General features: G+C 31.4%; 1 protein-coding gene across 1 annotated transcript; it reads right to left on the bottom strand.

The window, feature by feature from the left end:
* Positions 1-7,580: 7,580 nt before the first annotated feature.
* Positions 7,581-12,073, bottom strand: LOC107872773. Its single transcript, XM_016719371.2, has 2 exons — positions 11,650-12,073; positions 7,581-7,863 (listed from the first exon to the last, which is right to left on the bottom strand). Exons 1-2 carry the CDS (start codon positions 11,827-11,829, stop codon positions 7,690-7,692), a joined length of 354 nt encoding a protein of 117 aa, XP_016574857.1. The 5' UTR covers positions 11,830-12,073; the 3' UTR covers positions 7,581-7,689.
* Positions 12,074-12,343: the final 270 nt, after the last annotated feature.

Raw genomic sequence — 12,343 nt, 5'->3', positions numbered from 1 at the left:
ATCATAAATTTAAAAATATTTTTAGTCTATTTAATATTTTAAAATTGAAGTTGAATTTAGTAGTATAATATTTAAAATTTAAATATATTCTTAAAAGATATATAAAATATAATTCAAATAAGATTATTTAATAAAAAATAATTTAGAGTTTATTTATAAAAAAAGAAAAGTGACATCAAATAAAGTGTTTGTTCGGGTTTTTTACCTTAATTTTTTTTTATCAAATTTAACCTTTACTTTTCTTGAAAAAATAAATAAAAGTAATACTATAATTATTCTTACTTTTCCTAAAAGGAAAATATAAAATTTTTTCATAATTCGCAAACTTTTTTCTTGGAGAAAAAGTTTTGAAACTCTATAAATAGAACACCCCTCTTCTCATATCATAACACAGTAGCATATATAATGTAGTCATTAAAGAGTTTTATTTAGGGGGAGATTTTCTTCCAATAATTTTATATTTTCTCTAATATTAGTTTTAATGTGTAGGTCAATTAGTCAAATAATATTAATAATATATTTTTTAAGCATATTTTTATTTGTCATCTGAATTATGACCGTCTTGATTTGTAAACTCGAAGCTTCCGCATGACGCACTTTCAATTTCGAACTCAACAAGTGGTATCAGAGCCTACGGTTTAAAGATCTAGCGGTTTGGTAAAACGAGGTTGAAGACAAATTCAAGGCGGTTCTAATCAATTTGCAATCAATTTGATGATAATGAAAAAATTGTCTAGCTACGTGGAGAAGGAATTTAGAGTATATTTTCAATATTCATGCTGTTGCATCTTTAAAAGTAAAATCAATTTTTAACCCATAATATTTTAAACTTTATTTTTAATTATGACAAGCAGCAGTGATGAAGATTATGTAAAGAACGAAGATCGTGCACATGAAGAAGAAGGATCAAATTATGTCAAGAAAATCAAGCCAAAAAATGAGAGATTTGTTAGGGGTTTTGCCCTGATTTTCTTACTAAGTTTAAGTTTTATTTTTCTTGAAAGGAAAATAAAAGTTTTACCATAATTACTTTTATTTTTCTTGAAAGGAAAATTTCAGAAAAATATAGAACTTTTCCATATTTGGCAAATCTCTTTTTTGGAAGAAAAGTTTTGGAACTTTATAAATAGAACACCCCTCTTCGCATACCATAACACAACAACATCTATAATGTAGTCATTTACGAGTCTTATTTAGGGGGGATTTTCTCTCAACAGTTTTATGTTTTTTCTAATATTGGTTTTAATGTGTAGGCCAATTGATCAAATAACATCAATAATATATTTTTTAGTATATTTTTATTTGTCATCTGAATTATGACCGTGTTGATTTGCAAACTCTAAGTTTCCTCGTGACGTCCTCTCAATCTTGTACCCAATAGTGTTGAGGTGATTTTTAATATCACAAATATAACTTTGAGTTGTATTTGATATTTTTATGACCAAACAAAAAATTCAAAATAAAATAATCAATATATATTTTAAAATAAAGTGAATACCTGTAGGATCAAAGAGGTCCTTAGTACCTCGATAATTTATATTTGAATTAATAAAATTTATTTAAGAATTAAATAGTATTTAGCAGAACTATTTTTACACTTATATTAAGAAAGAAAAAAGTCTCCCATTGATAGTTACTGATGGTCTTTTATAAGGTTTAGACAATATTTTATTTTTTTTTGAATTAGTTTTTAGGATGTGAGTTAGACCTAAAATCTAATTTTATATGGTATCAGAGCACAACTTGTCTCACCCAATATTGAGTCTTAAATTAAAATTGTCCACACACCAAATGTGTATGAAGTGTGAATCTTTCGAAAACTTCTTTATCTTCTCGAAATAATGATGAGGTCTGCATATATTTTATCCTTTTCATACCTTATTTGTGGATTTAATTGAATATTTTGTCATTCTTATTCATTTGTGAATTTAACTGAATATGCTGTTATTTTTGTTTGTATATATTTTATCTCGCCGGACCTTTCTGGGATTGAAATATGATTGTCATTTTAATCGTGTAAAAAAGTCATCACTTTAGTATTTAAGGTTGCTTTTATTATTTTTATTTTGGCAGGTTGCTTCTTAGTAATATACATAACTTCCAACTCAAATAGAATAAATACCTCTGGGTGAAGAAAGGGTTTAATAGGTTTCAAACAATAGAAACTTAAAATATGGAATTTTATTCTTATATTCGAATTCAATATAAACATATAATTTGTGAAATTGAAATTATTTATACTTGTGATTATATAATCAAAATAAAAAATAGCAAATATGTGATGATCAAAATGTCATACGATGACAACATGCAAGACTTTGTCATATTGTGAGGTTGAGCTAAGAAGTCTCTCATAAGGAATTCTAAAATACCATAAATTGCAATTTGAACATATATTTCTCTTTTAATAAGATGACTCAAAATTTTATTTATAAACAAAATTATCATTTATATCTTATTTATGCAGTCTGACTTTTCACTATATTGAAGTCCAACCAATGGCCCCTTAAATTAGCCCTACTTGTCTACATGTGTTTGGATATACAAAAACACATGTATGCATTTATACAAACTTAAATGCAGTAAAATAGCTAAGAAGAGACTGAATTTTCTGCATGTGAATTGTGACCACAAAATCTGAAAAACAAATAACTCTTCTTTGATGATGCTGATGTGACACTATCATTGTAGCTGTCACTAAGCAAATATTTACCCCCCTTTGTCCTCAACATAGTTTTTATGAAAAGAAAAAATATAGATGAAAGAAGTGCATGGTAGCAATTCATATTTAAAAAGAACAACAAAAAAAGGCCGCTCTAGCTATGTGCGGAGTTCTTAAAAGAGTCGGATCACAAAAGTATTTTTTTTAATGAAAAATTACCTAAAACCACATCATAACTATTTAAACTTCTAAAAATCCCACTTCTTAAAAATTACTTGAATCCCAACATTTCATATTTTTTACTATTTCTGAGATACAAGTTAACCCTACATGTATCTAATATATGTATCTACTGTGATACAAGTTAATCACATTAGATACATGTATCAGAGGTCAAATGTTGAGATTTTAGGAGATTTTGAAAGATGTTGGAATTTTTAGTAATTAATGGTAAACATGTTATGTAAAATTTACTTTTTTTTTATACTAGTTTAGAAGTTATTTCCATAACTCAATCTAATAAACTCCAGCTATTCGTTTTAAGTCATATTAATTATAAATTTTCATGCATTTATTAGTAAGTAATAAATCTAGAGTTCTGGTTACCACCAGCAATGGTGGCGCAGCGGAAAGGGGTTGTCCCGACCTACCCAGAGGTCGAAGGTTCGACCCTGGATATGAACAAACACTCTGTTGGAAGCTCTCCTCCTCAAATGGGGTCCGACGCGGGGTGAATTCGGATATAGTCGGACTCTTAAAAAGCGGGTACCGGACACCGGATGATTTAAATAAAAATAAAATAAAATCTAGAGTTCTTGTTAAACAATCAACTTCTAAAGGTATAGGTAATTTTGTATGTACACAGATTTCTTAACTCAATAAAGATGATAAAGCAAATTGTAGGGGTATGTTTCTCGGAAATCATCTTTCGTAAGATTTGTGTATATTTTATTCTTCTCAGACTTTACTAATGAGATTAATTATGGGTGAAAATGTTTTTATCACAATAAAGATGATTAAAGGGGTAAGCTTCAATATAAGAAGAAAAATATGCATATTCAGTACATATACAAATGTATAACCACAACTTTACTCTCACCTCACCTGACATTCAACATTAAGGAGAGGAAATAATTTAATTGTTTGGCTTCGATCAAATTTATTACTATTAGCTTTGGTTTAAACTCTCTATATGTATATATAAATAAATTCACTAAACTTGCATAAAATTTAAATTCATATCTCAATCACTATATAGTACATACGAATGATAAATATATTTATTTAAGATATATTCATTGGCAATTTTAATTTATGCGTACATACTGTTAATGTAATTTATAACTTATAATTATAATAATTATGCGTACACACTATTAGGAGTCGTTTGGTAGAGTGTATAAGAATAATGCAAAATATAGTGTATTAGTAATGCTTTGCATTAGTTATGTTTGTATTTTTCTTATGCAGTGTTTGGTTTGATGTATTAAAAATAACATGAATTACATAATTTCTAAAAAAAGTTTTTTTTTTACATAATACCCTCAATATATATGTTGAAAAGGATGCGAATTTTTTTTTTTTGAGTTAGCCATGTTAATGCATGCATTAGATCCATTGCATTACTAATGCCATGAATTTTGAGGTATTAGTAATACACACTTCAATACACAATAGAGTGTATAATTAATGCAAGTATTAATTGTACATAGAGTAAAAAGATATACCAAACAAGGTACTACTAATACACATTAAACTAATTCATGCATTAACTTTTCAATACACTCTACCAAACGAACCCTTAATATAATTTATAACTTATAACTATAACAAGTTCTTACTTGTTATAAATGTACCATATCAGTGAATGTCTACTTTACCATATATAGTAAATACCCACTTTACTGTATTTTGTGTATGTCTATTTATGAAAAAGTTATAAACCCCAATGTTAGTTTTTCCCTATAAATAAAGGAATTTTCTTAGTTTTCCCCTATAAATAAATAAATGGGTTTTCCTTCATTGTAATTCACTCCTCAAGAATCCCTGAGAGAAATAACCACTACTCTTAAGTTACACATATATAAATATATATATATGTGTGTGTGTGTGTCAATTTTATATTATAATATAAAAATTATTTTAATATAGTATTCATTTTTTTTATAATCATAACGTTCGAGCTAGCTCCACATATCTCAACTAAATTCACGAAATATCCATAACTCCAATTAACTTTTGAAGGGAAGACAGCTCAGGTGAAAGCATCTAATCCTAACAAGGAAAACACAGCTCATCACATGTACAACTCAATCCCACTTCCCTTACCTAACTTTTTTATGACTATAAATTTTTAAGACTAATTAATATGTTTGCTTTTACATTACTAATTTTATATTTACTTTCAGAATTTAAAACCACTAATTCATACAGTAGCTGGCCATTTTTAATCTAAAAATTATCTATATACACAAGTTAAAATTACATAATTACATTAAATTCTAAATTGGTAAAATATTTACATAAATTCCAAAATAATTACAAAAATCCCCTTATTTGATAACTTCTCTCTCCTTAATATTTTACATCCAAAAAAGGCTGCCTGAAAATAACTGAGACTTATAACCTGAAAATTGAAGGTGAAAAATGGTTACCACATGAAGAACAACGTAGCTCACTCCAACTCATCCCACTTCTTATGATATTTATGCAATAATTAGCTTCTTTTTATTTTTTTTGCAATGTGTTGCTAACTTTTGGAGTATGATATCAAGAAATCATATAAAAGATTCTTTTAAAAGAAAGAAGATGTTTTTTGCAAATTATTAAAATTGTTTGGACTTGTGAATTATTTCGTCCGTGGCATTTGGTTCATTTTTTTTTTTAGAAAAGAGGAGTTTTTGGAGACATTTCTTTTTTGAAATTGTTAAACCAGACGTCATTGAATTCTCATGAGTTTTAAGAAAGAGTTGAAAATTTGAGTTTTCTAATATTTGGGAAAATTTCTAGGTCCATGAATAAGATTTGTTTTTTTGGCTTTTTAAAGACATATAGTAAAAGGGAAATAAGGTTATCTTTTAGGAAAGGAGTGATTAACGTTAGAAACAAAATTAGCTAACTGTACTTAAAATGACATTAAGGATGTGTTTGATACGAAAGAAAAATGTTTTCTTAAAAAATGTGAGTTTCTTAATTATATTCGACAAATAAGCAAAAAATATTATCATAAAAGTTTTTCTATATAATCTAAATAAATAATATAGGGAGTGAGGTAGAGGTTTTGGGGTGGTGGAAATACCGCTACATGGGTTTGGTGAAATGTTACTCGTAAATTCGTTTTTGCTACTTTCATTAATAAAAGATATTTTTCTTATTTTTAAAGAATTTTTCACCTGGAGAAAATATTTTTCGAATGTTCTAATCAAACATGAAAAGAAATTGATAAACGTTCCTCCATACCAAACACACCCCAAATGAATTATTCAAAAGTTTCAACTTGATTATTAGAGACGAACTCCTTTTTGTAAAAATTTCAAGAGTAATGCCCATTATGGCAGTAAAGGTGTTGTTGGGTGACATTTGAAAACAAAGAAAAGTCATCAAGCTTTTTATTAGTTTTATCACACAAATAATTCATAACCCTGGCGAATGGAGCAAACTGTGTGGCCAGTTCCCTATCGCAAAATGCGCTAATCGAAGAACGGAGGATTAGTCTCATGGCTGCCGGCTGTGGGGATATCTTGGGTAACCGAAAAAAAAATTAAAAAAATTCATAACCCTGTAATCATTTCTTGGATGGAATTTAAGATAGGCAACAATGTAGACATCACTATCCTTCTCATGGTAAAGTCACATTCTTCTGTGGAGTTAGTCAAAGATGAAGCAGCGGTAGAGTGATGAGGATGAGGGCATCCGCCACTGCGATCACTTCTCTGCAAAATTTTGAACCTGAGACCTCATAATTCTCAACCACTTCAACCTTCAACCATAAGATTTACCAACAACAACAACAACAACAACAACAGCATACCCAATATAATATATTCCCACACAGTGGGGTTTGGGGAAGATAGAGTGTACACGGATCATACCACTATCTCAGGTGAAGTAGAGAGGTTGTTTCCAGTAGACCCCCGGCTTAGGACCATAAGATTTACTGAAGGAGCAAAAACGAGGGGTTTGCCTTCATCATCACAAAGTAATAGTGGATGGTGCCACAACACACTGAACCTAGCTTTAAATTATGAATCTGCCTCTAGCATTGACACAATAATGTTGGTCTACTAATAGAAAAGGCAGCTTGCGAGACAACTGAATTTCCCAATTACCTTCTGTAAAGAGACCTCTGCACAATTTCAACCAAACCCAAATGGTCTGGCCTTCTTTAGCTACAACTTTCCCATAAAAAGAAGAGAAGAAAATTATCTTTTCACCTTGAAAGGACCCTCAAATCCTATAGGTAATAGCTAAGGATTTCCAACTTGACCCACAAAGAGCAACATACACATCTTTTGTGTTAAAAACATGCACTAATGCACTTGTATACTGTAAGCCTTGATAGTGCATATTGGGAATAACCGAAATCATAGCACCAATGCACTTGTAGGCTGTAAAGCCTTGATAGTGCACGTTGGAATCGACTCCGGACCCATAACCCAAACTATATTAGATATGAACCACCCGCGTATCTTTTATAGGATGTAGTTAGATGACCAGTGAATTGTCTGGACAACATCCAAAGGAAGAGAAGACTAGGATAAACTCGGGCGTTTCAGGTTTCCAAGGAAGAGCAATTTTGGTAGAACTGATTTTGAAAGCTCAGGCCTCAAAGAGGCACAACAGAAAAAATGCAGCAATATTTTTCAATGAATTTCAAAGAGGTGCAGATCTAAATTTCTTTTCTTTCCCAAGTAAGAGAGGCTGCAAAAGTTCAAATCTTAATAAAATTTTATATGAGCATCCATCCAGCAAACTAGCTGTATAAACAAACACAAGGACACTGATATTTGCTCCTACTTTTAGTGTTTTTATTTCTTTGCTTTTGCGAATCTCAGACAACGATACTTCTCCCCACTAACTGTTATTTCAAGAGCTCCATCTTGATTATCTTGATTCGATGCAGTTCCCATTAGCACACTTTTCTCTTTCTCGAGGTTTTCCCTCTCCATCTTTAACCTGGCTTCTTGCCGAGCAATTTCTGCCTGGGATCAAAACTGACATATTACAACTATACTCAAGGGAACATTATCTATCATAGAGACGCATACATTAGCTAAACATATAAATGCTAAAACGCTGCAAAATGGTCATATATTCCTTCTTTGACTAATATCACTTTTGTATTGAACTTTAAACTAGAATAAATCGACCCTGTTTCAGCTAGTTAATGTGAAGTTCTGTCATAAAACAGTGAATACATTTGATTCAGCTACTTACCTTAATTGAGAAAAAACAGCATTTACACAACTCTCATTATTCCAAAATTGATATATACTATTGCTACATTTGCAAGTCGAGTCCTGGAAAAAACTACAATAAACAACATTCCAATAGTCACATCCAACCAGAATGTGGGACTACAAATGGTTTTCTAAGCTCTAGAAATGGTTGCTGGTAAAATGGTGAACAAAATCATTACTAAACAAAGATCCATCCACTATAAATGTAGTCACATCCAACCAGAAGGCCTTGATTGGCGGTTAATTTTGAATATATATGTAGTGGAATAACTAGTGAACGGTAATGCAATAGGCAATTAGAATATTTTTGAAAAGCAATATGCAGTTAGAATTTATATAACTGTCTTCATGTCCAGAAGGGATATGCCATGTGACGGTGTGGCTTTCAAGACGAGCATGTAAGCTTTTAACACCCGAATAGCCAATTCAATATGCACTCAATGGTAGTAAAGCAGCAACAAGTGCATCAATTTCTTACAAGATAAGTTTAGGTTCTACAACATGCTCCAAAGGATGAGTCTTCTTTTAAACATATTGAAGGAGGCTCCATGGTCACATATTATGGTATCATGCGTTACCTCAAGTTTCCTTATGAAATGTATACTGGGAAAGCCTTTAATATGGTTAAAACTAAGATTACATCATGTAAATATGAAGGGGCAGATGTGATCCCTAAACTGCCTCGACAGATATGGGGGGAAATTTTGAATCCAGAAAATGACCAACCCTGCTTTATCTCATGAGTAACAGCATATACAGGGATGACATGGGGTAGCTAGAACTTAGGACAGGAGCACGAAAGTTTCTGTCCGACTGCTCCAATACAACGATCTTGTAAATTATGAGATCGACTCAAAGCCAATAAACGTTGCATAAACATTAGCAAGAGAAGGACATGTTTAAGAGTTACATCACACTGAAAGTCCTGGAGTTTGAGCTTCTAATAGCTCTAAAGACCATTATCTGAAAGTGCAGAATATGCATTTCTTGTGAGGGGATACGAACAACTATGGGAGGCTACTGAAACATTTCTATCTACTTGAGTTTGTTATGCAAGTAACTTAATGAAACTTCTGTAGATTTACTTAATTTCCATAAAACAATATCACTAAGGAATAATTTCTGTTTCAACTCCACAGGTTTATAATGTGTGCACCACAATTGACATACCATTCATGGCCTTCATAGAGATTTGAATGCAACAGGGTGAACACAAACTCTAAAACCTCACTATACACACTTTAATTATTGCAAAAGTTCCTACCGGTTGGTATTTAACCAATAAGATCAACCTTAGACTACACAGGTTCTATTAATTTATTTTCGAAGCCTCTTGTTGAGACCCTGGTATACAAATTAGGTTACAATCCCTCAGTCAACTAGATAACCTACGTTACCAAATTGACCAGAAGTAAAAATTAAGCAAGGGCATGTAGTGCACTTTTATTTTGATATTTAATATTCTAATGGCATCATTAACAAGAATACCATTACAAATATTGATTTCCGTACATCATCATATCCAATCTATACCATTACACTTATCCAGTGCCAGTAACAAGAATGCATCTACTGTATCAGGTGAACGTAAACCTGGCTAGCTAGCCCTGAAGTAGATAGCTCCGTTAACCTTTCAAACAACATAAAATTCCAAGGAACCTTGGAGGGTAGCATTACTATAGAGATGAAGAGGTCAACGAGTATCTTTGTAACACAATGGAGGAAACTTGTCATTTAATTCAATTCAACGGAAGGATCTACCACTTATAAGTTAAAGGAAAACAATAATCTTACATGTCCTCCACTATGTCCCTCTAATATTAGTTATCAAAAGAAAAAAAAAGTTCTTGAATTTTCTTAAGCGTGATATGAAAAGAATTGTGAGCTAATCGATATATTCTATTCAATCAATCAATCGTCAATAAATCAACAAGGCCTCAATCCCCAAACAGCTGGATTGGATTAAAAACCCCGTGTCCATTCTACTCTATTTAGTGCTGGCAAGTAATATGTGTTTTTCGGCAAGTTAGGATTTCTCAAAAACTAGAGCTTCACTCATCTCATACTTCTACAAATACTGACATACACATCTCTAGACAAGCCACAAAGACTTTTGACGAACACTGGACCTAATGTAAGTACTACAAGAACTAAGCATTAGTCCCAACTAGTTGGTATAACCACCTAGGTGACTCCTTTGTTTATATTCTTACTAAGTTTGCATTAGTTCGGAAAGATTATAGGTCTTCTAAAATAACTTCTTGAGTTTAGGTCTATTTCTCCTCTTTTAATACGCATTGATCTAACAGAGAAACACCTACTCATCCTACACTATGTTCCTTCAACTTTTAATTACAAACAATAAGAAGACAAGAAGTTCTTCCTTTTCTTTAGTGTAATTTGAAATTTATGATAAGCTGGTAAATCTCCGCTTCTCATAAAAGAAGATGTATTCGCAAAAACACCGCAATTGTTTTCAATATAGACAAAGACACTAGATGATTTCTTCCCATCTATTCTAGTCTTGATGGACACAGAGACTCTCTATTACTGTTGGTGGTCAGGGTGGTAGATATCCCATGAAATTAGTCGAAGTGCACATAAGCTGACCGTGACCACGGTCATCAGAAAAAAAAAATGCACTTGCCATCAGCAGTATACAGTATACTTTCCGAGTATTTCAGTCAATTAATTTTCCATAGTGAATGAAATGAAACCAAATAAAGCAAAAATTTGATTGATTGATTGATTTGAAAGACAGAAAACCAGAAATCAATCTATTCTTCACATGCCTGAACCATCTAAGACCAACCTCTCACACCTCCTACCCGTTGGTATCTGCACCTCTCCACTTCACATGCCCGAACCATCTAATCAATCTATTCCATTTCTCACAAAACCAAAAACACCACCCAAGAAAAAAAAAACTAAACTATCCATACAAAAAAGGGATTTCTTTTCCAATCAATCTAAATCACTTCTCCCAAGAAAACCCATTTCCAAGCTTCACCATTCTTCAAGAAATTCAATCAAACACAATTCAAGAATCAACAAAATGACTTCAAAATACTAAAATTTTCTCAAAAATAATGGACCCCATTTCCAAGCTTCACCATTCTTCAAGAAATTCAATCAAACACAATTCAAGAATCAACAAAATAACTTCAAAATACTAAAACTTTCTCAAAAATAATGGACCCCATTTCCAAGCCTCACCATACTTGCACAATTTCATTCAAACCCAATTCAAGAATCAACAAAATAACTTCAAATAACTAAAATTTTCTCAAAAATAATGGACCCCATTTCTAAGCTTCACCATACTTCCACAATCTCATTCAAACACAATTCAAGAATCAACAATATAACTTCAAATAACTAAAACTTTCTAAAAAATAATGGACCCCATTTCTAAGCTTCGCCATACTTGCAGAATTTCATTCAAACCCAATTCAAGAATCATCAAAATAACTTCAAAAAAAAAAACTATACTTGGGCAAAAATAATGAATTCATTTTATTTGTTTACCTCACGACGAGAGAGCTCAGCTTTCCAAGCAGCTTCACGTTCAGCAACCTCACGTTCACGTTCTTCAATGTAACTCTGCATCTCCCTTTCTTTCATAATCCTATCTTGTATATCTGCATCTAATGCTTCTTTCAATTCTTGTACAAATTTATCTACTACTGCTTTTATTCTTAGCGACATTTAAAATAATAATAATAATAATAATTAATCACTTTTCTTGATTCTTCTTCAACAGCAATTTTTTTTTGTATTTTTGGAAACCCTTTATGGAGAATAGTGTTAATTTCTGGTTATTATTGGTGCCATGAAAGGAGAATTGGAAGGGCAGACAAGTTTTGTTTGGCTTTTTTGGGTACAGTTGGACAGCTGATGAAGGAAAGAATATGTGAATATTTAGGAGATTAATTTTAGGCCTTTAGTTTTTCTTCTCTTATTTTTGTTGCGGACACCTATTAATGGTAAATTTTCTTTGAGGCCCAATTCACACTAAAGTGACAATTTTTAAATTTGTTGGTTAAATTTATAAATATTTATATAATTATAAATTGTCTTACAATAATAACATATTCGACGTATTTTCTTAATATGGAGACAGAAGAGGATAAAGTATATGCAATTTGTACCATTATCTAAGAGTGAGGTAGAGTGGTGTTTCCGATCTCAAGAAAGAAAAGTAGAAAAAAATATAATATAA

The sequence above is a fragment of the Capsicum annuum genome, chromosome 6 (assembly GCF_002878395.1).
Source record: "Capsicum annuum cultivar UCD-10X-F1 chromosome 6, UCD10Xv1.1, whole genome shotgun sequence".
Lineage (NCBI taxonomy): Eukaryota > Viridiplantae > Streptophyta > Magnoliopsida > Solanales > Solanaceae > Capsicum > Capsicum annuum.
Note: the sequence above shows the minus strand (reverse complement) of the source record. Positions and strands in the feature narration are given on the sequence as shown.